The sequence below is a fragment of the Oryx dammah genome, unplaced genomic scaffold, assembly GCF_014754425.2.
Source record: "Oryx dammah isolate SB20612 unplaced genomic scaffold, SCBI_Odam_1.1 HiC_scaffold_14, whole genome shotgun sequence".
NCBI classification, from domain to species: Eukaryota; Metazoa; Chordata; class Mammalia; order Artiodactyla; family Bovidae; genus Oryx; species Oryx dammah.
In genome coordinates this window covers 45,284,110-45,311,660 of record NW_024070198.1, presented here as the reverse complement: position 1 = coordinate 45,311,660, position 27,551 = coordinate 45,284,110, and the positions used below count along the sequence as shown (strand labels likewise).

Here is a 27,551-nt window from a genome sequence, read left to right as displayed (position 1 = left end):
AAAGGTCAGTTTTCATTCCAATCCCAAAGAAAGGCAATGCCAAAAAATGTTCCAACTCCTGCACAATCGCACTCATCTCACATGCTAGCAAAGTCATGCTCAAAATTCTCCAAGCTAGGCTTCAACAGTACCTGAAGAGAGAACTTCCAGATGTTCAAGCTAGAAAAGGCAGAGGAACCAGAGATTAAATTGGCAACATCTGGTGGATCATAGAAAACGCAAGAGAGTTCTAGGAAAACATCTACTTCTGCTTCATTGACTATTCTAAAGCCTTTGACTGTGTGGATCACACAAACTGTAGAAAATTCTTAAGGAGATGGGAATACCAGACCACCTGACCTGCCTCCTGAGAAACCTGTATGCAGGTCAAGAAGCAACAGTTAGAGACAGATATGGAACAACAGACTGGTTCCAAATTGGGAAAGGAGTGTGTCAAGGCTGTACACTGTCACCCTGCTATTTAACAATATGCAGAATACATCCTGTGAAATGCTGGGCTGGATGAAGCACAGCTGGAATCAGTACTGGCTGGAGAAATATCAATAACCTCAGACACGCAGATGACACCACCCTCATGGCAGAAAGTGAAAAGGAACTAAAGAGCCTCTTGATGAAAGTGAAGAGAAGAGTGAAAAAACTTAAAACTCAACATTCAAAAAATGAAGATCATGGCATCTGATCCCATTACTTCATGGCAAATAGATGGGGAAGCAATGGAAACAGTGATAGACTTTACTTTCTTGGGCTCCAAAATCACTGCAGATAGTGATTGCAGCCATGAAATTAAAAGATGCTTGCTCCTTGGAAGAGAAGCTATGAGCAACCTAGACAATATATTAAAAAGCAGAGACATTACTTTGCTGACAAAGTTCCATCTAGTCAAAGCTATCGTTTTTCCTATAGTCATGTATGGATGTGAGAGTTGGACCATAAAGAAAGCTGGGCACCAAAGAATGCTTTTGAACTATGGTGTTGGAGAAGACTCTTGAGAATCCCTTGGACTGCAAGGAGATCAAACCAGTCAATCCTAAAGGAAATCAGCCCTGAATACTCATTGGAAGAACTGATGCTGAAGCTGAAACTCTTAATACTCTGGTCACCTGGTGGAAGAGCTGACTCACTGGAAAAGCCCCTGATGCTGGGAAAGACTGAGAGCAGAAGGAGAAGGGGACGACAGAGGATGAGATGGTTGGATGGCATCACCGACTCAATAGACGTGAGTTTGAGCAAAATCCAGGAGCTGGTGATGGACAGAGAAGACTGGCGTGCTGCAGTCCATGGGGTTGCAGAGTTGAACACGACTGAGAGACTGAACTGAACTGAACTGAATGGCACAGAAACAGAGATGAGAGAAACATAAAGACACAAAGCCGCTTAGCATGACCTCTGGGGCCTTGTGCAGTTTGAAACCCCAGTGCCTCTCCAGGCCCACCACCTTCTTTCTCTCCCACCTACAGGACTCCTTCTTCTCTTCCTACACATTCCACAATCCTCTCTTTTGCAAAACAACCCTTCCTGGGGGCTTCCCTAGTGGTCCAGTAGGAAGGGGACTGGACCATGCAATGCAGGACACATGGATTCAATCTGTCCAGGGAACTACGATCCCACGTGCTGGGGAGGAATTAAGCCCACGAGCGTCAGCTACTGAGCCTGGGCAGCATAACTAGAGAGTCCTTGGGCTACAAAGGAAAACCCTGGGAGCTAAGATCCGACACAGACACATAAATAATTTTTTTTTAAAGCCTTCCTTAGGACTTCCCTGGTGGTCCAGCGGTTAAGAATCTGCCTTCCAATGCAAGGGATGTGGGTTCGAGGAGCAAAGACACCACATACTGAGGGGCAAGTAAGTCCATGCATCGCCATTAATTACTAAGCTTGCAACAACTGATCTCATGTGCCACAGTGAAGCATCAACACAGCCAAATATAAAGGCAAAAATATTTCTTAATTTTGTTTTTTAAAAAGCCTTCCCGTCCACCTGCCTCAGTCCAGTGTGGCTGATTTACAATGATCATTCTTTTGGAGCATGGATAACGTGGGGTGCCTGGCAGACTCCCGGGTGAACTGTGATACTCTCCACTACACTGGGGACTCAGAGCAGACGTGCCCGCTCGGCTGCTCCCATTACCTCCACCTTCTTCACACAGTTGCTCTGCACTAAGGAGCTTGTGAGTGAACTCACTGTAAAAGGATTCTGCACCCTTGGACTCAGCATCCAGGGTAGAAAGTCTTCAGTAGATTTCATCTCTGAGGAATGGTCAGAGGGATAAAGAAACAGATGCCCAGCGCCAGGCTCCTCTGCCCACTCATGACAGTCTCTACACGGGCTTGCAAATCACCCTTTGGTGGCTATTTTCACATGGAACTCAGGGCCTTTAGGCCAGGCCTGGCCAAGCGCAGAAGGCTTCCTAGGCAATGACACCCACACAGCAAACATTCTCGCTTTCATAATCCCTGTGAGCATCATCACCGCTTTCCATCAGTTGAGAAGTCACCCCGGACCACACCGACACAGGCTGGTGGTTGATGGGGCCAGACAAGAAACAAAGAAGGGGCAACAGGCAATACCTGCCAGGTGAGACAAAGGCAGACATCAGGAGGGGTTCTCAGAAGAGGCTGGATAGATGGAGACAGGAGGCATTTCAGGAAGAGGGCCCTGAGATCTCAGAGGGCTACCTGGCCAGGCTTCCCTAGGTCACCCACAAGCGGACAGGACTGGGAAAGGCCACAGGAAGGAGGAGAAGTGCGTGGCAGACTGCAGCTGCCCCTGGGTCCTCCTCGGGGATGAGAAGGGCCCTGTAGCCTGGTCTCTGAACCCTCCCTGTCTTGTCTCCTGGATTCACTCAACCTGTAACCGACAAGCATCACTTCTACCTGCACGTTCATGGATAGGTCCTTACTCACTCAGCCACTCCACAGACATTCCCTTAGGGCCACGTAGTGGGAATTTGGGACACATGTCATGAGAACAATCTGCCCTGGAAGGTCCAGAGTACTCCTCATCACCTCAATCTTACAATGGATGCTGAGCAAGTCCTCCACTTGTGGTCCTGACTCTGTGACTTGAACCCAGGACAGCTAGCAGCCACATCTTCAGGCCAGCATCTCCAATGCAGAAGAAGAACTTAAAGACCATTCATGGCTGCCCATCCTAAAGGGATGATTTCTATTATGACAATTTTGAGCTGAAATGTCCATCCTCTTTCTTTCCTGGCTTAGTCTTTCCATTTCATACTGTGTTCCATCCTCTCACGGTCTGGGGGTCCAAGGGGTCATCTGAGAGGCCATAAAAGTAAAGTTCTGAGGCTGGTGACTTTGGTGTTGATCATAACTGCAATTCTGTTTGAGAATGACTCATTCATCCAAAAAAAAAGGGCTAAATTTAAAAACCTAAGGTAGCACTTTTAACAAGGAAGTAGTCTTGAGAAAAGAGTTGAGGCTCTTTGTACATGGCATTACTGATTAACTTCCAATTATTTAACACAAAATATCTTTCATTTTTGTGAGCAGTTGTCCAAGTAGAAAAATAATCAAATCCTCTCTACAGATAGTTAACAGATAGGAACCCATTTTACGAAGGTTCTGATAGATTAACAACAATAAAAAGGGTTTAAAACCCTTGCAGTATGAATTCATGATATCCAAACCACAAATGCCATTTCATAATGGAAATCAAATTGTTCGCAAATAACTGATGCTCTGAACCACTGCATCTACAGAAACAAACTCCCTTGGGAAATCAGGGCCACAAAACATAACAAGTATCTGAAGATCTGCTTCCTGCAAGGAGAGCGGGTACATGCTTGGAATTCAGGATGTTACAGTCATTTTAAAACACCATTTTGTAAAATCACGTTTTCATGGTATTCTGAAGCTTTCCTATCCACAGCACACTTGAATAATCTGGATTAAATATTTTTAACAGTTTGCATGAATCATATGATGTTGATCACGTGACTAATCTGTAAAGGACAAATGATTTACTGGAGCCCTGAGTTTTCAGCATGGGTAACGCTTCTCATTCTAAAAATGTTTATCCTTCAGCCTGAACCATTGTCTAGGAAATTGCTCATATAGATTTTGCTACAACTGGCTTAAAGCTCAACATTCAGAAAACTAAGATCATGGCATCTGGTCCCATCACTTCATGGCAAATAGAAGGGGAAACAGTGGAAACAGTGGCTGACTTTATTTTGGGGGGGGCTCCAAAATCACTGCAGATGGTGACTGCAGCCAAGAAATTAAATGGAAGGAAAGTTATGACCAAACTAGACAGCATATTATAAAGCAGAAACATTACTTTGCCAACAAAGGTCTGTCTAGTCAAGGCTATAGTTTTTCCAGTAGTCATGTATGGATGTGAGAGTTGGACTATAAAGAAATCTGAGCACTGAAGAACTGATGCTTTTGAACTGTGGTGTTGGAGAAGACTCTTGAGAGTCCCTTGGATTGCAAGGAGATCCAACCAGTCCATCCTAAAGGAAATCAGTCCTGGGTGTTCATTGGAAGGACTGATGTTGAAGCTGAAACTCCAATACTTTGGGAACATGATGCGAAGAACTGACTCATCTAAAAAGACCCTGATGCTGGTTAAAGATTGAAGGCGGGAGGAGAAGGGGATGACAGAGGATGAGATGGTTGGATGGCATCACCAACTTGATGGACATGAGTTTGAGTAAACTCTGGGAGTTGGTGATGGACAAGGAGGTCTGGCGTGATGCAGTCCATGGGGTTGCAATAGTCGGATATGACTGAGCGACTGAACTGAACTGAATTGATCCTTCTGATGATCAAACAGGAGGCATGAAATGTTTCACAAGGCAAATTGGACTTCACTATGACATGCCTGCTGAAGAATCCCAGGATAATATCACATGTGACATGTTACACGCGTGAGAAGAGTCCTATATGATACTGCTCCTTCATATTACACAAAAACTAAACATATTAATGCCTGAGAATCGTCCTACATTGAACTGCTGGTTAATATTACACAAAAGCTAAACATATAGACACACCATCACATACACATTCTTGTTCCTTGACTCCTTTGTAAGATTTTTTTTCTGATGTGGATCATTTTTAAAGTCTTTTTTGAATCTGTAACAATATTGCTTCTATTTTGTGTTTTGATTTTATTGGCCATGAGGCATGTGGGACCTTAGCTTCCCGACTAGGGATCAAACCCACACCCCCTGCATTGGAAGGCGAACACTTAACCACTGGACCACAGGCAAGTCCCCCTTGACTTTGATTGAAGGAAAATTGCTATGATTTTAAGGTATAAATCCATTTGTGTATCTTTAGAAATTTAAATCTATGTATTTATTACTATCTATTATATTATTAAATATTACATCAGTTCAGTCCAGTCGCTCAGTCGTGTCCAACTCTTTGTGACGCCGTGAATCACAGCACACCAGGCCTCCCTGTCCATCACCAACCCCTGAAGTCTACCCAAACTCATGCCCATCTAGTCAGTCATGCCATCCAGCCATCTCATCCTCTGTCCCCTTCTCCTCCCGCCCTCAATCCTTCCCAGCATCAGGGTCTTTTCCAATACATCAACTCTTCGCATGAGGTGGCCAAAGTACTGGATAAATACAAACTTAAATATACGTGTGCATACACATAAGCATATATAATAGCAGTGATGAGTGAGGTAGCTTTTTTTAATTTAGAAATCATCCTTTGAAAAAAGTCTTAAATGCCTTGTCTTCTGACCATCCCTTAATAAGACTGACGTCAAGTGTAATCAACGTTGTTTTGGAAACACTAGTAGAGCTTCCTGTGGTTTGTAGGAATCTGGGGGGCCTCAGAAATGGAATCGGTGCACCGAGACACGGGAGTGGAGGGTGTATATCTACTTGGCAACTCTGCAGACACACTGGCGGTGGCTTCGCAGAGGACATCTGCCATATGGCCCTGTGATGTCAGCTTGTCAAGGACGGTGCCTCTACGGATACGTTCCTCTCTATTGTACTTCTCCTAATTAAGCTGTATCACAGTGTCACTGAAGATGACTAGAGAATTATTTCCAGAAATGCTAATGAGCCTCCATGATGAAAGTTAATTAATAACGGAGCACAATTTAAGGCTGAAAATTCTCCTTGGCTTCTGCTATTGAGTGTCAATCGATAAATAAACAGGAGCTTATGGTAGCTCTCCGTGGTAACGACTCCAAATTTACCATGACCCCAAAGCATGGGAGAGGGAAGAACAAAAACAGGATTTTTCTGGGCTGACATCCTGGATCACTCTCCAGGTCAGTACAAGGAGTGAGCCTATCTCAGGAAGCTTCTCTTCTCTCCCTCTCTCTTTTTAATTTCAAACCTTGTGTGTTGGATTGGGGTACAGCTGATCAACAATGTTGCGATAGTTTCAGAAGGGATTCAGCCATATATATACATGTGTTATACAGATGACACCACCCTTAATGGCAGAAAGTGAAGAGGAACTAAAAAGCCTCTTGATGAAAGGGAAAGAGGAGAGTGAAAAAGCTGGCTTAAAGCTCAACATTCAGAAAACGAAGATCATGGCATCCGGTCCCATCACTTCATGGGAAATAGATGGAGAAACGGTGTCAGACTTTATATTTTTGGGCTCCAAACTCACTGCAGATGGTGACTGCAGCCATGAAATTAAAAGACGCTTACTCCTTGGAAGGAAACTTATGACCAACCTAGATAGCATATTCAAAAGCAGAGACATTACTTTGCCAACAAATGTCCGTCTAGTCAAGGCTATGGTTTTTCCAGTAGTCATGTATGGATGTGAGAATTGGACTGTGAAGAAAGCTTAGCACCGAAGAATTGATGCTTTTGAAGTGTGGTGTTGGATAACACTCTTGAGAGTCCCAGGGACTGCAAGGAGACCTAACCAGTCCATTCTAAAGAAGATCAGTCCTGGGTGTTCTTTGGAAAGAATGACGCTAAAGCTGAAACTCTAGTACTTTGGCCACCTCATGCAAAGAGTTGACTCATTGGAAAAGACCCTGATGCTGGGAGGGATTCGGGGCAGGAGGAGAAGGGGACGACAGAGGATGAGATGGCTGGATGGCATCACTGACTTGATGGACATGAGTTTCAGTGAACTCCGGGAGATGGTGATGGACAAGGAGGCCTGGCGTGCTGCAATTCATGGGATCGCAAAGAGTCAGACACGACTGAGCGACTGAACTGAAATGAACTAATACACATGTTATCCATTCTCCAAACTCCCCTCCCATCCAGGCTGCCACACTGTTAATATTGAGCAGAGTTCCATGTAGAGTTACAGTAGGTCCCTGTTATCCATTTTAAATAGGACCCTTATCTTCTTACAAACACACTTTTACCTAGACCATCTCTGGGATTCTGAAGTCAAGTGGAGGCAAGTCTAAAATCAAACTGAAAATGGAAATATTGATATCAGCATTTTGTCTAAAAGGCTGAGCTCAGAACAAGGTTATATGAAAAGTAAGAGTCACACTCACCACCACATCGGTCCTCATCTTCCCAAAAGTCTTGATCAAATGGGCATAATGATAGTCTTCCATTTGTCGTAGAATAGCTGTCATACAGGCCACGAAATTTCCCTGCAAACAAATCAAAAGATATAGTTGGATGATGAGAGAACAACACTCAAACATTGATGTAAACTGACAGTACCTTCTTTTGTTTCTCCTCTGCTGTAACAGTAGGTTCTCATTAGCTATCTATTTTACACATGTGAAAGTGAAAGTCACTCAGTGGTGTCTGACTCTTTATGACCCCATGGGCTGTACAGTCCATGGTATTCTCCAGGCCAGAATACTGGAGTGGGTAGCCTTTCCCTTCTTCCGCACTGCAGGTGGATACTTTCCCAGCTGAGCCACCAGGGAAGCCCAAGAATAGTGGAGTGGGTAGCCTATCCCTTCTCCAGAGGATCTTCCCAACCCAGAAATCAAACCGGGGTCTCCTGATTGCAGGCAGATTCTTTTACAACTGAGCTATCAGGGGAGCCAGTTTATACATAGCGGTGTATGTATCTCAATGCTAATCCTTAAAAATGCATTCAAATATACATTAGGTGCAGGAAAATACTGTTTGATTCCACTTATATGAGGTATCTAGAATAGCCTGATTCATAGTCAGAAAGCACACTGGTAGATGTACCCGGGGCTGGAGGTTTTGAGGGTGCAGAGTGGGGAGGGGGCGTTAGTGTTTAGCGGGAACAGTTTCGGTTTAGGAAGGTGAAAAATTCGAGAGGTGGAGCAGGAGGGTGAGAGCGGCTTAGTGCCACTGAACTGTACAGTTAAATATAGTTAAAACAGTATGTGACTTCTACCTGGATAAAAAAAATAAAAACCCTGGTTGGCAGAGGGGAGGAGAATTGATGTGAACTAAGAGTCTGGGATCACAGCCCATCAAGGAGACACCACAAGCAAGGCTGGCCAGGTAGGTGACCGGTCGCTTCAGCCTCAGCATCTTCTCTTTTGCTTCATTTTTGTCTCTGACTCCATTAAATGCTTGCTGATACATGACTGTCCAGTCTGGAAAAAAAAAACTTGAAAGGCTTTTTGCATTAAATATGTGCAGATGGGAGACAGGACTGAAATCACTGGCACTTGTATTGTGTGTTCTCTGGAAAGTCGCTGCCCTTATTATCAGGCCACATATATGTGCAGCACCTCCTCTTGGGCTGTGGCAAAGAAAGGCCTTTTATTTCTCAAATCTGCCTGTATCCCCCTTGGCCAATTTGGAGGCAATCACCAGTGACTCCACAATGAGTTATGGTCCAATTCTCCTCCAGGAGAAGCATGTGGGGAGGAATGCAGCCTCATCAGAATGTAAAGTGGGAGAGACAGGAATTTCTCATAACAGACAGAGCTGGCAGGAAAGGGAAAGAAGGGGCAAAAAAGAAACCACCAAAGGAAATCAAGACACGGAGAAAGGATGGGACCAGAGCACTGAGTAACGGAAGTGTAGACGTGTTTGCACGTGCAGGTCTGTGCACCTGTGTGTGTGTGCAGACATATCAAGGCAAATTTGGTCTAGAGACTAGGCAGGGGGTAAACTGTCTGTTGCCATTTATTGGACTATATCATTTCTGAGCTTCATGGCTAACAGCATCTTAACAACCTTCCTCGCTTTTAAATATTTTCCCCTAAAGTAATGACATTGCAAGAAACATAGGAAGTATATTTTCTCCCATTAAAGCAGTACAAGTCTGGTAAAATTATAGGATGAGACATGCCCCTAATTTTGCCTCGCTAAATGAGTTCACAGATTGTATTCTTTTACTAACTCTGCTTTTACAAGCAATTTATTGGAATGCCTGAATATCTCTTGCATGAATTTGGAATGCATGCTCTGTAGTGAAATATCAAAGTCCACTATTTTTTTCTGAGCCATTTTATATCTGTAATATACATATATGCTTCCACATGAGTCCTCAGGGAATGTATTACGTAAGTTGGCCAAATCAAATAATGATAATATGGTAACTTCCATTTGCCCAGAAGTGTAAATTATTTGTGAATGATGATAATTGCTGAAATCTAGATTCCAAGTTGGTGTTCAGGGAAAGAGCTTAAATAATGCTTGTTTTCCACTGGAGGAATGATCTGTAAAATGGCAAGATATCCATTTATAAAGATGAACTTTTGAAATATGTAGGTGTTTAGCATCTTGTTGAGCACAAGAGAAGCCGCCTTTGTATCTTCTTTACTCTTGATGAAAGCCATCTTTCGGATAACAGTCTTCATCATATTACATGTTGATTGATTACCATGTGTCAAGCACTATGCCAGGGCCACAAGAAACATGGCCTCATTCAATCACACCACAGATTTTCTTCTTGTTCCCAGATTATGAACAAAAGTGTTCCCCTCTCAATGAAAATAAGAAAACCCGGCTGTGAACCCAGAACACCGCCTATGAGGTAGGTGCTGAGGAGCTGGGCTAATTTTCCTGTTATCCAGATATGCATTTTAATTAGTTTTCTGAGAAATTTGAGGTCACTGCTAATGGCCAACCTGAAACAGAGATGCACTTTCTCATACTTCTGCAGTCATTAGAGAAAGTTGGGAAGAGCATGAGGAAATGGAAAAGGTAGCCATCAACAGTGTCTCCAATTCTCCCCTGACCCAGCTGGCTACGACCTGGATGCCTCCCTCCCAGACAAGGACCTTTTCTAGAACAAGAAGGTTCACCTGCCAGGGGTTCAAATTAATTTTCTGCAGGTTAAAGGGGTTAAAGAATCGGGACTCCCATAGTACAGCCACTGAAATCACAAAGCCAGCTGTGTATAATTCAGAGCAATGGACTCACGTACTGTACTTTAAATATGAAGTTCAAGGTAGAAAGAAGACCCAAGAGCAGTCTTGAAAATGCAAAAAACATGAGCAGGGAGTAACATCCATGAAAAAAGAACAAAAACACAGAACATCCAGAATCTGGCCAGATACTCAAACGGGTCACGTGGACATGCTCAATTCAGGGAGCAGACTGCCACGTAACGGTGAAAAATTCACGCAAGGCAAAGGCTGGGGGAACCGACATGATGCAGAAAATGAAAGCCTGAAGAGAACACAGCAATTTCCATAAAGCAAATCCTGGGAAGGCTTCAATGGCTGGGCAGGAAGCTGTGCGTTTGCATGAGAATGTCACAGGGAGGGCAGCCAAACAGCCTCTTGTCTAACTGCCATGGGGACTAATTGGAGGACAGGGGCAGGTCATTGCCCTGAGTTAGAGGTCAAAAGGCCGCAGGTACAATGTGCTCCCTACTTAACCTAAGGAAACATTATGGAAAGCAATTTGTACAGTTCAGTCTTGCTTAGAGGAAGCAAATCTTTCTATTTCAGTCCTTTTCTAAGCAGAAATTCTGGACCCCATCGAGAAAGAGGTAATATACCTGTCAAATTTCACAGAAAGGCCCCCTCTTTCCTTTAGAACAGAGTCCCATGCGAGGGGACCAGCATCTTTAGAGAAGATATGGGGCGGACACCATGGAGCATGACTGCCTAAGTGAACTCAATGGAACCCTCTGGAGCAGAGTAGTGGGTTTCTAAGGGTAGATGGAAAGCAGGTATTTAAGGAAGCTGTATTTGAAACCAATCACACACCAGAAACAGAAATGGGGGTGAGCTGTGACACAAAACTTATTCTGCAGGCTCAGAAGAAAATTGCTATTCGATGCCTGGCCATTGATTTATTGGAAATGCATTTAGAAGTCATAGGACGCTTTTAGTTTAGACAATGGGTGGGTGGGCAGGTAGGCTGGGGGTGACTGTACAGAATTCCTCCTAGAAACTGAGCCTGGGGGTCGAGTTCTAGTCCCAGTGGCTGAGTAAAAATGAGCAAATAAATAAAAGTAAGACATATTCTTTATGACTTCAAAGCAATGCAAAATAGGGAGAGAAAAGTCAGGAGGCGGTGGGAGAACTTTTAAAAGCCAAGACATGGAAGCCTCATAAACAAAAAGATGTGAACTTCATTAGCAATCAGAGATGAAAATGGTATATCATTATTTGCCTGCCAAAATAGCAGAGGAGTATTTAAGTGATAATAATGTTCGCAAGGGCACAGGGGATGAGCACTCTTAGACGCCACTGGTGGGAGCATAAATTGCTATAACCTTTTTAAAAAGCGATTTGGCAATAGGTTTAAAAAGTCTTGGGAAAAAATACTCATCTCCTCAGGGTAATTCTACTTCCCACAAGCCACCTAAGGAAGTAATTCAGAATCAGAAATTTTATGCCCAAAGATGTCCATTGCATCTCTGAAAACATCTCAGTGTTCAACAGCTAGGAACTGTATAAGTAATACAATATTTTGTAAGATTGCAAGGTAAAATATAGGATGCCCAGCTCAATCTGAATCTCAGAAAAATATGTCCCAAAGATTGCATTGGAAATTTTGCACGTGACATTCATATACTACAGAAATGATTTGTTGTTTACCTGAAGTTCATTTTTTATTTGCTAATTCACATAAACATACCAATAGTTTTTTGATGAAACATTATGTAACCATCAAACAATAATCATGAAAATATGAACTGTTTTAAATAGCATAAGAAAATGCTCATAGATGAAAATCAGACATAATCATGGTACTGATAGTTTTCAGCAAAACAAAAAAAAAAATATAACACAGGAAAAAAATCAAAAGGAGAAACAATTCAAAGAAAAGACACCACATATGATAAGAGCGGGAGGATGAGTCCAGATCACTTTTAAAACTGGAAAATATATTAGCATTTTAAAAGGTGGGACAGGAACTGAGAGAGTTGAATTGACATACATACCCCACCAAATGTAAAATAGATAGCAGGCGGGAATTTGCTGTGTAGCAAAGGGAGCTCTCTGCAACCTCCAGTGGTGAGATGGGGCAGAAATTCTGGGGAGGGTGGGAGGGAGGTTCAACAGGGAGGGGACATAGGTATACTTATGGCTGATTCACATTTTGTATGGCAGAAATCAACACAGCATGGGAAAGCAATTTTCCTCCAATTAAAAAATAAATTCTAAAAAAAGGTAGTCATTAGATAAGACAGCTGAGATCTCCACCTTTTCCCCCTGACCCTTAGTGTCCTTAGGGGTTCCCTTAATCTCAAAAAGTTCTTTCATGGAGCTTCCTCTAACCACGTGAACTAGGTCACTGCTCCTCAAGCCCTGTACTGAACTTGCATCTGTGCCCTCCTGGAATTTTCTTTCTGACCCTCCTCCAGCCCATTTTAAATCTGGAACACCAGAGCTCTAAGCAAGTGGACAGGCAGACTGCAGGACAGGCAGAACGCAGCGCTGCTGGTAGAGCAGGGGACGCTGTGTGGCAGGCAAGTGAGTGCAAAGTCCAAACGGGATACAGAGACAAAAGGTTTCTAACAAAGGGCAGATTTTGCAGAACGATGACTTAGGGTGAGTTCTTATCAATGGTATCTTTGCCATCTTTGCCTAGTCTAGAGTCCAAGGCCGTGTACATGAATTGGAAGGAAAAATCCCAAGGATTTGTATTCACAGTCCTGAGCTGTGAAGGGGCGCCTCTTTTATGTAAAGACATCAGGACGGAGTCATGAGGCTCAGAGAATAACGTTTGACATTGCTCTTGGTAATCCCATCCACAGTCCAGAACACTTCACACACCCCTGGATCTCACACATGCATGGGGCCTGCAACACAGGCAGAAATTATAAGTCTCTTCCAAGTGCTCTAAACGCCAAGGGATTTGGGGGAGCTCCAAACCGCAGAAGCTGTCGGAGCTACAGACAGAGGTCCAGGGACATGTGGTCTGGAGGGCAGGCTTGAAGAAAAGGAGAATCTACTATTTATATCGGGGATTACACTTCTTGGTGCCCAGTGATGACGTGTCAAAAATTTTAAATGTGTTTTCATGAAAGCAAGTGCTTTGAAGAGGAATTCTCATTTATATATTTCATTTCAAATATATTGATGAAAACAAACCTACTTCATAATCACCATCAAACGTTGAAAAAAAGTAATCCTCCAATGATACTGCTAAAGGACACTGGCCAAGAATTGTAGCAAAGGTGGGAAGAGGTATCACTTGGCAGATTCTAGATGACTTCCATACTGGGGAGCATTTCAGCCAAAGAATCAATACTGTACGGCAACATTATGAGGATTAGGATTGGCAAAGGGAATGTAGGTGAGAGCTGAGTGCTCTGTTTCAAAGGCAATTGTTGTTGCTGTTCGCTCACTAAGTCATATCTGACTCTCTGTGACCCCATGGACTGCAGTACACCAGGCTCCTCAGTCCACTCTCTCCCGGAGTTGGCTCAAATTCATGTTCGTTGAGTAGGTGATGCTACCGAATCATCTCATCTTCTGCCGCCCACTTCTTTTGCCTTCAATCTTTCCCAGGTCTTTTCCAAAGAGATGGCTCTTCACATCAAGGGGCCAAAGTATTGGAGCTTCAGCTTCAGCATCAGTCCTTCCAGTGAATATACAGGTTGATTTCCTTTCAAAGGCAGGGGTGATATGAAATAAATCCCCATATAGATAAGTTTTTGGACAGATAAGAAGCCCTAGAGAGTGCAAGGCTTTCTGTTTTCAAGAGGGAAAGCCAGTGGTGAAATGTTTAAAGGTTCTATTTGTTATAAGAAAACTTAAGAGAGAAACATAGGGAGTCCAGACAGATAACACAAAGAATATCTCAACATATCGTTCAGGGGCCCAAAGCATCCTCCAAAACCTCTGTAGAGATGATGTTTGTGAAAAATACACATAGGGGGCGTCCACATAACAAATTATAAACAACCGTAAACACAAACTCATCTGTTTCCTCACATTAAACTGATGAAAATGTTTCTAAAATTCACAAATGCACAAAGACCAAGAGAAGAAGAGAGACAGAACCACAGGAGAGAGAATTCTGGAAGCTGACAAGCAGATGCAGAAATGATTACTGGCTGTGCTGGAAGCACAAAGGGAGTGGATATATCAGGAATCCTGTTGATTCTGGGCAGAGAGTCCTGGAAAGTCTCAGAAACTGGAGCTGCCAGTTACTCAGAGAGAGAGGCTATGTGTCAACTGGAAATCCAAAGCCCTGATGTCTTTAAAACCTGGCCAATAGGGAACCACGCATTTACCCTCCTGACAAAACAGAAGAGACAGCAGGGCAGGACCACTTGGCTGAGACTGTCCAGTGATAGGAAGCTGCTTATTTTAAGTCCCCACACTGCTCTATTCAGCTTGGCTCCCAGCAAAGCACCAAGTATAAGCAGTCCGCACTTAAGCCCCATAGCAAACTGGAACAGGCAATTGGCAGAATCCTCTCTGGAGAAACTGACCAGCCTAAGAGAATACCCAATAACTTCCCATCAAGGTTCTGACAGCACGAGGACCCCGTCCGCATGGGCTCCTCCTACAGTGAAGCCCAGAGCCTTCAAGTTCTGTGCATCCAGGGGGAATAGAGGGTCTGAAAATGACTGCAGTCCTCAGGAGAAAAATCAACCAGATATTAATAAAGGAGGCCAGAACAAGCAAAAACAAAAGCCAGAGGAATGAAAGAAAATTGAGAAAACATAAGAAAATTCAATCACTATTATCTTCAGCTAGATAAGAGATGATATCCATAAAACAAGAATATAATGTTATAAAAAGAAAAAAAAAGGAACAGATACAATGAAATGATTATGGAATGTTTCGGCTGTATTAGCAGAAATAAACATCTTAATAGAAGTTTGGGGATATACAATTAATGAAATCCTCCAAAAGTAGAACAAGACACACAGAGAATAAAAACATCACAGAATCCATTCAGGAGTCAATATTGAATAAATAGAAATTCCAGAAAGCACACAGAAAATGGGGAGACAAAAGTATTTTTACAAAATGATAGAAGACTCATTAAAGGATTATTAGAACTAATAAATGACTTCATGGATTATAGGATACAGGATCAAATTACAAAACTCAATTGTTTTTCTAACACTAGCAATGAATAATCCGAAAATAAAATTCAAGGGAAAAATTCCTTTTACTAAAGCATCAAAACAAACTTAAGAATAAATTTAACAAGATTATAGAACACTTGGACCCCCCCCAAACTAGAAGGTACTGTTAAAGGAAATTAAAGAGGACCTAAATAAATAGAAAAATACCCCATGTTCATGGAATAGAAGACTTAATATTGTTAAAAGGGCTATACTCCCCAAATTGAGGTACAGATTCAACCCAATTCCTATCAAAATTCCAGCTGGCTACTTTGCAGAAATTTACAAGTTAGTCATAGATGACTGTATTTTGCCTGATTTCATTCTAGAAAGTGTCCAGGACAGGCAAACCCATAAAAACATGAAGTTAGACTTGGAATTGCCAAGAGCTGGAAATTTAAGGAGAGAATGAAGAACAAATGCCTTTGGGTATGGGTTTCCTTTGTGAGTGAGGACAATATTCTAAAGTGGATTCTGTGCCTATAGTTAAAACCTTATATTCTTATGTTAAATAGGTGAATTTTATGGCATAAAAATTAGATCTTAACAAAGCTGTCAAAAATTCTTAAATATAAATTAATTAACTAAACAATGTGAGATAATTATTCTAAAATGACAAGCATATCCAAAATGAAAGGGCCCACTGAGGGTCAAACACAATCAAGACTCACATGTGTGAGATTTTGGAATATTACAGATAGAAAAATAATTCTCAAACATTCAAAAACAAAAGAAGAGGTCCAGTGGTTAAGACTCCAAGCTCCCAATACTGGGAGCCTGGGTCCATTCCCGAGTCAGGGAACTAGATCCCACATGTTGTAACTAAAGGTCCTGCATGCCGATATTAAGACCTGGCACAGCAAAATAAATAAAAATTATTAAAAAAGAAAAAAAGAAATGCACAAATAGTTGCAAGCATGGTCTAGGAATTGATCGTGTAGAGGACAGTGAAGGAGACATCTAATTCTCAGGACAAGTCAAGCCCTTGTAAACTCTCAGATTTAAAATGGTAATAACCCATTTGGAAAACTCCTTCCAAATTCTATGATCCTTGTGAAATTATTCTTTCTCTTTAGATTTGTGAAATAGATACAAGGAAGTTTTTCTCACCTTTGCTTTGGTTTCTTCATTCATGTATTTTGACATCATGGGAAATCACTTAACCCTTTTAGGATGGGGTTGGGGGTTATAAGGAAGGAATGATAATGCAGATAGAGCAATGGTATAAGACAAAGAGAAGACGGTGCCCATGTGAGATGCGGCAGAAGACACAAGTCACTGCTGTGCTTCGCAGAGTATTCAGCATCTTGTTAATTAAATATGTGCTTAAGCATAACACATAATAAAAAGGCTGAATCAGGTACTATTGTTAACACTGAGGTTATTGGAAAAATAAACATTCACTCATACCATTTGAACTTATTACATCTTTCCACAAAATACAATCCATGGTGAAACTGAGGGCAGTTCTGTTTCTTTCTCATTTCAAGAAAAAGTCAGTCCCATGAATCATCTATCCAAAGTATGGTTAATTTTTACTCATACAGTTTCCAAACTATTGTGATCTCTTGTTTTATAAAGGGCCATAGAGTGAGGAATGCTTGTAAAAAGAAGCTATACCAAATTAAATATAGTATGGTTGAGAAATGAAACTAATGTCATCTATTAGCTCCTTTCAACTACTAGCAACAAATTAAACCTGCATCTTAAATTTAAATTGAATGCTATAGCTCATATCATTGCAGACACGATAAAGAAAAAAATTTAATTTTTAAAACAAAATCAATTTCAACTTTACAGTGGTAGTAATTGTAGGAAGATGTTTATAGAAAAAATATACCAAAAGGAACTCTCGGGATCTTGTATTACCCATAACAATTATTTGCTGCTTATTCCACACAATAAATTAAACACGTATTCACATTTGTTATGAAGAGTACAAATAAATTACAATCAAATTTTATATATACACAATTATACTTTGTGGTATAAAGAGGAATATACATATATTGTATAGAACTTCTTGATATAATTCATTTGCTGCTAACATAAGTCAGATTACTACAGAAAATTTTATATTTATTTTCATAAACAGTAAATCAGATAATACTAGAACCTTAGAGAGCTTTCAGATCTTCTCCCACAATATATAGTAACTGTAAATACACTGTAGTAAAAACAAGAGTAATTCAGTTTTAATAAAATTTTGCCTTTGAAGTGGGATCAATTTACTACACATTTTTAAACTCTCTTTGTCCATAAAGGACACTCTTGTCAGCATAGTTATAGATTAAAATTGAAACTCTTTATTGGATGAAATGAAACTCCTCTCTATGAATCATAAAATGATGCTGTGCTCAATATATCTATATTGGTTAGATGAGTTGATGTGAAGAAAACTGTCACATACAGAATGCTAAAAAAAAGAAAAAACTAATGAATCATAAGGAGAACAACATCCATTTTGGAATATAAGATTATTTTAAAATAGAAGCAATGACAATCTGATTGATAAGATGTTATTTCTTAGGAAATAGTTGTTTATACATAAACACATACATCTACAGCGTGCAGATAAAGGCTCAAATGCTGCTTCTCACAGGGCATCACTAACAGCTTGTCTGCTCCTGACTCCAAAGGCCCTCAAAGTTCTTTGAGCGCTAAGTGCCTTGAGGTTTATTTCCAAAATCTCCTACTGTGGGGAAGTGGAACTCAGTCTAGCAGGATGGTACCCAAGAGAAATTCTGCAGAGCAATGCGCCAGCTGAGCAGGCGTGCAGGAAAACACACGTGGCATGAAAGCCTCCCATGGAGCCTGCTTCCCCGTCCCATCTCCGCTTCCTCACAGCCCTGAGGAGATCAAAGCGTCCTCAGATTCTGAGGTGATGGGGCCACTTGGAACTTACCAGAAGAAATTGGGGAGCTAAGGCAGAAATGATGAGGAGATTCGAAATGTTGCCGAGTATTAGTAAGTGCAGCACTCAACAGACACTCAAAGAGTGGTCTGTGTTGATAACACGGAGTTTGAGGGCTTGGCCAGGTGGATTCACACAGTGCCCCCAGGATGAGCACACACGGGGGCCTGGGGCCAAAGGACTAAGTCAGGAGGACCCAGAAGGATGCTGGAGGAGACTGTCCTGGCAGAAGTGAGAACAACAGGAGCGATGGATCACGACATAGTGGCAAGTCCAAGAGTCTACACTGGTACTCAGACAAGGGGTGTTGGCAAGGTAGGCAGTGTTGGAAAGAGAGACAAAGGGAAGACCCTTACCCTGCAGATCACAATGTGTAGACGAAACCAGAAAATAAGGAAACCACCCGTTCCAACCCCTAAAGCAATGGTTGATTCCAGAAAGGATTCTCAATGGGGACTGAAAAGATTTGGATAAATGTCCTTGGGGATGAAGACACTCACTGTGAAACTATCACCCCCATGTTCTTCCTCATTACAGACTGTGGCCCCGGGTGTGACGGAACACAGAGGATGCATCGTCCGTGAGACGGTATTCTGGGCCAAAAATGTGAGATAACAAGGAATGATCTTTGACGAAAACATCCTCACCCGAGATGGGGGAAGGAAGTATTGAAAATAATAAACTCCTTTTTATATGTGAGAGTATAGTGTTGGCCAACACACACTTAGGAAATGAGAAGAGCAAGAGGCAGAGCTCAGACCCCAAGTTAAAGGAGAAGGAGGAGGAGATGGAGGAGGGGTGAAGAGGGGAAAAGGGACGCGGAGGCTGCAGACAAATCCAGGTAACGCGACATCGGATAAGACCATTGGCCTGTGCCCTTAAAGAAAGCCAATGAGGAAACCTCAATAGAATTGGTAATTTTTGTAGATACCATATTATTACTGACTATGCAGCAGAATTACTTTCTCAGGAGATGCAAGAAACAATGAGGGATGAACGAGCCATCATGTCCGTGACAGACTTTTCCTCTGGTGAAAAAATAAATTTACATCTGATATTTACAAATACACAATGGAGAGAGGGCAGAGTTAATGCATTCCTGACGGACTGTTAATAAAGACTGGATCTAGCTGACAGGTATTCACGTTTTACTGTAATACTTCTCCAACATTTCCGTACCTATGCAAACTCCAAAATAAAATGCTAAGGGGAAACAGCTTCTACTCACAGACTACTGGAGAAGGCGGACACGACAACAGGTCATTAAGACACAAGGCCACAAATGTCATAAAAGGCAGCTATTGCAGACTAGCAAGGGAACTCTAAGAGCAAGCAGTTCTTTTCCAATCATAGGAATTATTACTGAATATAATAACAGGAAAACAAGCAATACCTTAGCTATTTTAAGACATTTAGGGAAGGGAGAGAGAAGGAGTCAAGCTTCCCAACTCAGAAATATTCACTTGGGAAACTGTTTGAGGAGCAAAAATGTAAGTGAATGGAGAGTTTTAATGCTTTTGTATATAAAGCTCCAACACATGCATTCTTCTTCAATGCTAGAATGATTAATTTATTTGGACCGCTCACTGTAGAACAGTTTGCTGGCCTTGACAAAAAACTCTTCAGTGACAGAAGGAAGAGTAAAGATATCCGATCTCCATACGAAATACAGATCTTAATATCACACACATTCCTTTCATTATTTTACAATACTTTTCTTTCTATGGTAAAGGTTTACAGGTAGATGATATAACACTAGCTTACGAGACAAGACTAAAAGGCTTGAGGCAGACAGTTTATAATAATCACTTGACCCAGATCAAGAATGCTATATAAAGTAGAACAGGCTATTTAAGCTCTTTGAGCCTCAGTTTCCTCATCTGTAAAGTGGGGACAGTAACTTTAAAATCCAGAATTATTGGAAGATTTAAATTGCTTATTGATGTAAGGATCTTAGCCCAGTGTCTGGCTACATACACAAATGCTGGTTATGATAGTGGTGATCCTGATGATGGAGAATACAATACTTTAAAGTCACAAATTATGTATATAAAGTCAGGAGACATTCATAACAGAGTCCAAGCATGCTTAAAAAAAAAAACTGCAGATATATTTCTGTTCAGGGTCTGGAAGAATCAATATAGTTAAGATGCCAAGTGATCTACAGTCAGCAGGAAGGTACTGTACAAATTAACAATCTAATTCTAAACTTTATGTGGAAAAAAGCAAATAATGTGAAACAGCCAAAGAAACTTTGAACGATGTTAAAGAACACAACACTCTCTGATTTTAGTATTTATTGCAAAACTACAGATAGTAAGACTATGGTACTGGTGAAAGAACAGACCGATAGATGAAAAAAGCTGACCACACACACACGATTAATGGATTTTCAACAAAAGTGCCAAGAAAATTTAATGAAAAGTATAATGCTTTTAACAAATTGTATTTTCAAATGATACAAATAGACACATATGAAAAGTCAGAAAGAAAAAGGAGGGACACATGGAGGAAACTACGGTTGACCTATACCCTACACCACATACCAAAGTCAGCATAAAATGCATCATAAACGCAAAAGAGCAGAAACTCTAGAAGAAAACACAAGGAAAGACCTTTCCAGCCTTGGTTTAGGTATATATTTCTTGGGATACAAAACACACGAAACATACAAGAACAACTGACATTCTCCTATATTGCTGGTCTGAAAGGCAAAAGGGTACAGATATTTTGGGCAAAGTCTGGCAGTTTCTTGTACATTCCATCATATACTGACCATAGGGCCCAATCATTCTGCTTCTAAGTATTCACGCAAGAGAAAGGAAAACATACATCCACACAAAGACCTCTACACAAATGGTTACAGAGAGTCTTAGTCTTAAATGCCAAACATCACCCTATATGTCTATTACCTGAAAAATGGATCAACAAACGCGGGACATCCATATGGTGGAATAGGGCTCAGCAATAAAATGAAATTTTGCTTATCTACTGATAAACAGATGTAGACCATTGTCAGACACCATGTCTTTCTTTTGTTAAAAACAAAACAAACAAACAACAACAACAAAAAAAAACTGTGCTAACTGAAAGATGTCAACACAAAAGGTGACACAATGTATAGACCCATGTATGTGACATTCTAGAAACACAGAACTACAGTGACAAAAGGGAGAAGGTCAACTCCAGAGGGAGATCTGAAGACGTTCTAAACCCTGTATCTGGTGGGGCTAATACAACTGTACAGAGAAGGCAATGGCACCCACTCCAGTACTCTTCCCTGGAAGGGAGGAGGAGCCTGGTGGGCTGCAGTCCATGGGGTCACAAAGGGTCGGCCATGACTGAGCGACTTCACTTTCACTTTTCATTTTCATGCATTAGAGAAGGAAATGGCAACCCACTCCAGTGATCTTGCCTGGAGAATCCCAGGGACAGGGGAGCCTGGTGGGCTGCCATCTATGGGGTCGCACAGAGTCGGACACGACTGAAGCGACTTAGCAGCAGCAGTAGCAGCGTACAACTGTACATATCAATCAAAATTCAGAACTAAAGGGGTGAATTTTACTGTATGATCTTATGTACATGTATAAAACAAACACACACAAAGAATACAAATTGAAAACCATAAAATACCCTATAAGTGAGATGCAGCTAATATTGACATTTAGTGGATTCCTTCTTGTTCTCACATATAGAAACAAACTAGTTGATGAACATAGGATCATAGTTCAGTTACTGCAACTTTCAAATAGTTCATTATTCAAAGTACAAGCCCTGCATCACTACCCCTGGTTTTCACATTTTCCATGGGTATCCGTGACAATTTATTGTTTCACATAAACTTTAGAACCACATTATGAGTTTGAAACAAGTCCCACTGGAACTGACATTGAGATTGGAATGAACTTTTAAATTAATGAAGAAGGCTTATAAATATCAGCCTTCTCATTTATATATACATGGTGTCTCATTTATATATACATTGGTTCATCTATTTTGATGTCATTAAGGAATGTTTTGTGGTTTTCATCACATGGATCTTAAACAGCTCATGTATTGTTGATTCCCATAGGAAAGAGAACAACAATTTTCTCCCAAAAAACCTTTAAAATGTTCACAACATTTTTATTCATATATTTGGGAAAACCATTGAATTTGATAAGTAAATTCTATTATTGAGCTTGTCATTACTCCCTATAGTTTGAGTGGGGAAGGATGTTGAAACAAACCAAACCAACATCTATCAGTAATTTTGTGTTCTCCTTTCCAAACCATGCAGGCTATGTTTCTATTTCTGGACCTATTAAACAGGTTCTTACAACCAACTCAATGTTAAATTGTAATAATGAGAATGAATGTCTTTGTTTCCTTAGAGATTTTAATGGGCAGGCATGCCCTTAAGGTCTAATATTTTATATTTGTTTTTAATACTTGAAGTTTCAACAAATATTTATTGAACACCTGTGCTAAGTTCAAACTACCGCACAATTATACTCATCTCACACACTAGTAAAGTAATGCTTAAAATTCTCCAAGCCAGGCTTCAGCAATACATGAACTGTGAACTTCCAGATGTTCAAGCTGATTTTAGAAAAGGCAGAGTAACCAGAGATCAAATTGCCAACATCCGCTTGATCATCAAAAAAGCAAGAGAGTTCCAGAAAAACATCTACTTCTGCTTTATTGACTATGCCAAAGTCTTTGACTGTGTGGATCACAATAAACTGTGGAAAATTCTGAAAGAGATGGGAATACCAGACCACCTGACCTGCCTCTTGAGAAACCTGTATGCAGGTCAGGAAGCAACAGTTAGAACCGGACATGGAACAACAGACTGGTTCCAAATAGGAAAAGGAGTACATCAAGGCTGTATATTGTCATCCTGTTTATTTAACTTATATGCAGAGTACATCATGAGAAACGTTGGGCTGGAGGAAGCAAAAGCTGGAATCAAGATTGCCGGGAGAAATATCAATAACCTCAGATATGCAGATGACACCACCCTTATGGCAGAAAGTGAAGAAGAACTAAAGAGCCGCTTGATGAAAGTGAAAGAGGAGAGTGAAAAAGTTGGCTTAAAGCTCAACATTCAGAAAACTAAGATCATGGCATCCGGTCCCATCACTTCATAGCAAATACATGGGGAAACAGTGGAAACGGTGGCTGACTTTATTTTTTTGGGCTCCAAAATCACTGCAGATGGTGATTGCAGCCATGAAACTAAAAGATGCTTACTCCTTGGAAGGAAAGTTATGACCAACCTAGACAGCATATTCAAAAGCAGAGACATTACTTTGCCAACAAAGGTCCGTCTAGTCAAGGCTATGGTTTTTCCTGTGGTCATGTATGGATGTGAGAGTTGGACTATAAAGAAAGCTGAGCACCGAAGAATTGATGCTTTTGAACTGTGATGTTGGAGAAGACTCTTGAGAGTCCCTGGACTGCAAGGCGATCCAACCAGTCCATCCTAAAGGAGACCAGTCCTGGGTGTTCACTGGAAGGACTGATACTGAAGGTGAAACTCCAATACTTTGGCCACCTGATGAGAAGAGCTGACTCATTGGAAAAGTCACTGATGATGGGAAAGATTGAGGGCAGGAGGAGAAGGGGACACAGAAGATGAGATGGTTGGATGGCATCACTGACTCAATGGAGGTGAGTTTGGGTGAACTCCGGGAGTTGGTGATAGACAAGGAGGCCTGGTGTGCTGTGGTTCATGGAGTTGCAAAGAGTCAGACATGACTGAGTGACTGAACGGAACTAAACTGTGCTAAGTTCTGAGGATAAGCTGATGGACAAGAAAGATATAGTCCCTACTTGTCCTACAGAAGAGTAAAGTGAAGTGAAGTGAAGTCGCTCAGCCGTGTCTGACTCTTTGCGACCCCATGGACTGTAGCCTGCCAGGCTCCTCCATCCATGGGATTTTCCAGGCAAGAATACTGGAGTGGGTTGCCATTTCCTTCTCCAATATTTGTTTTTAAATTGAGATTTAACTGACATAGATAAAGGTATACAGTGGAATTCTCTGGGGGCTCAGAAGGTAAAGAATATGTCTGAATTGTGGGAGACCGACACTATCCCTGGGTCAGTTAGAAACTCTGGAAAAGGGAATAACAACCCACTCCAGTATACTTTCCTGGAGAATTTCATGGACAGAGGATCCATGAGAGCTGGACCATAAGGAAGGCTGAGTGATGAAGAATTGATGCTTTCAAACTTGCGTGCTGGAGAAGGCTCTTGAGAGTCCCTCAGACAGCAAGGAGATCAAACAGGTCAATCCTAAAGGAAACCAACCCTGAATATTCATTAGAAGCACTAATGCTGAAACTGACGTTCCAATAATTTGGCCACCTGATGCAAACAGCAGACAGTGGAAAAGGCCCTGATGCTGGGCTGATGTCAAAAAGAGAAGAGGGCAGCAGAGGACGAGATGGTTGGACAGCATCACGGACTCAAAAGACGTGTGTTTGAGCAATTCTGGGAGGTGGGGAGGAACAGGGAGGCCTGGCGTGCTGCCGTCCCAGGGGAATCACAAAGCGCCGGACACACTGAGTGACGGAACAACAATAAGGTCTACAACCTGTTGATCTGACACATTTATATATTGCAATACAATCACCATTGTAAGGTTAGCTAACACCTCTATCGAGTCCCATAACTGCCATTGCTTTTTGGTTGTAAGAACATTTGACATCTAGTCTCCTGAATATTGGTTTAAGATAGAATTTATGTATGATGTTAAGGAAAACTCCAAAACTAGAGATCATCTCTCAGAAATATGTGAAGCTAAACAAATAGAATTATGGATATTATTAAAATATAAGAGTTTTATTATTGTAGAACAAAAAGACAGGCAATAAAACTACACATCAAAAGAGCACATAGAAATGCTGTTAAATTTCTACTAAGGGAGCAAGAAAGGCACCGCTCCCCTCCAAGCTGCAATAAACCAAACTTAGAGAGGGACGATTGCTTACAATTCCTATTTCCTAATAGAAGTATCACGCTACAAAAATTTACAGAGGCCAACTAAGGTCTGTCTAGTCAAGGCTACGGGTTTTCCAGTGGTCATGTATGGATGTGAGAGTTGGACTGTGAAGAAGGCTGACCGCTGAAGAATTGATGCTCTTGAACTGTGGTGTTGGAGAAGACTCTTGAGAGTCCCTTGGACTGCAAGGAGATCCAACCAGTCCATTCTAAAGGAGATCAACCCTGGGATTTCTTTGGAAGGAATGATGTTAAAGCTGAAACTCCAGTACTTTGGCCACCTCATGAGAAGAGTTGACTCATTGGAAAAGACTTTGATGCTGGGAGGGATTGGGGGCAGGAGAAGAAGGGGACGACAGAGGATGAGATGGCTGGATGGCATCACTGACTCGATGGACGCGAGTCTGAGTGAACTCCGGGAGTTGGTGATGGACAGGGAGGCCTGGCGTGCTGCGATTCATGGGGTCGCAAAGAGTCGGACACGACTGAGCGACTGAACTGAACTGAACTGTGGGCAGGCTTTATTCTTCAAACCCTCATGAAGCTCACATTCCACTGGCCAGAGTGTGTTGATAGGGAGCTTACTGTCAGCTATATTTAAACCTGAGTTTCCCTTGTCAGGGCGGAGGTCAATTAGTATCTTAAGCAGACCCTCTGGGCCATGGGTGAGGCACCATCACACACGTGGCAAGTACACACTGTAGATACTGTCATAACACATTTTGCCAAAATAAGACAAAACCTTCCAAGAGGTTGGGAAAATATTTAAGGGGTATTTCAATCAAAATACACAGCAAGTACCCAGAGTTACATATGCATTACTCACACCCATCTATTTCTACACAGACGTAACTGAAACAGTAGAAGCCGAAATGTAGAGCTGTATTTCGTAATTACCAATTAGAATAGGGACCAGAATAACTTTAATTAGGAAATACAAGACATTGGTTTTTTGAGATTAATCTTCTTGAACCAAATTCATACATGTTGAAGATTGATTTTTAACATGACAATCGTCGACATTTTGGTTATTTGACTCAGGCATAAAAATAAAAAGGAGGCATGACTAATCACACTGGTTTCCCTTCAGGTGAACCCCAAGCTCTAATCACAAGTCATATTGAGCAGATGCAAATTGAAGGCCACTTTTCAACAGATGTTCAGCCTAGATTTAAAAAAGAATTTTTTTATTAATCTTCCCTAGATGAGATCTTAACAGTATGCTGCTGCTGCTGCTAAGTCGCTTCAGTTGTGTCTGACTCTGTGCGACCCCATAGATGGCAGCCCACCAGGCTCCCCTGTCCCTGGGATTCTCCAGGCAAGAACACTATAATGACTAATTTTAATTACTTTGCAGAATCACCACTTATTTGCAAAATTGAGTATGTTTTTCACAAGCTAATTATCTGGCTATAACAGTTAAAAGCTTGCAAGCTGTAATGCTCCTAGTTACTATCTCAACAAAAATTGTTATACCCGGCATAATGAAGCCCACTAATTTTGAATGTAACTTGGCAGTTTTGGTGTCATGAAGGGGCAAAAAGCTGAACTCTAGGCTGATCAGTTAAAGGGAAGCATGATCGATAGGAGGTATTCCATGGGAATTTTGGAAGGGAAACCACCATTATTTGGGTAACACAATCATCACAAATGAAAATGGCTAACGTGGAGCAATGACTGGGTCCACAAGGCCACCAAAAGCTGCCCCGCCCCTCCCCAATACCTCTCTGACTCCATCTCTGGAATGATCTGAATCTTATCCCCACTCCAGATCCATATGGTGAGGTCCTAAGGCCCCCAGAACCTCAGAATGTATATGTATTTGAAGACAGGGTCTTGAGAGTGACAGTTAAGGTTAAGTAAGGTCATTAAGATGTGCCCTCATTCACTATGACCGGCGTCCCTTACAGAAGAAGAGATTGGGACACAGATACACAGAGTGGGAGGGCCACGTGAAGACGGATTAAGAAGGTGGCCATCCCCAGCCAAAGGGAGAGATGTCAGGAGAAGCAAAGTCAGCAGGACACCTGGATCTTGGACTTCTGGCCTGCGGAACCACAAGGGATGACTTTTGGCTGTTTAAGCCACCCATTCTGCGGCATTTGTGATGGCAGCCCTAGAACCTAATATAACCTTGTGGCCTCCATCACACTCTCCATGGGGGTCCTAGAACTCGCCCAGCTTCTCCCCTTAGAAGGCCTCTTGTGTCCTCTGACGAAGGGCCCTCCCCATG

General features: G+C 41.7%; 1 protein-coding gene across 2 annotated transcripts in view; it reads right to left on the bottom strand.

Annotated features, from left to right (window-relative positions):
• DOCK1 (dedicator of cytokinesis 1) overlaps window positions 1-27,551 on the bottom strand; it is a 561,005-nt gene that overhangs the window by 213,605 nt on the left and 319,849 nt on the right. For both annotated transcript variants that reach the window (XM_040254437.1, XM_040254438.1), the window contains exon 28: window positions 7,475-7,576. In XM_040254437.1, the coding sequence (XP_040110371.1) occupies window positions 7,475-7,576 (102 nt within the window). The remainder of the gene's footprint in view (window positions 1-7,474; window positions 7,577-27,551) is intronic.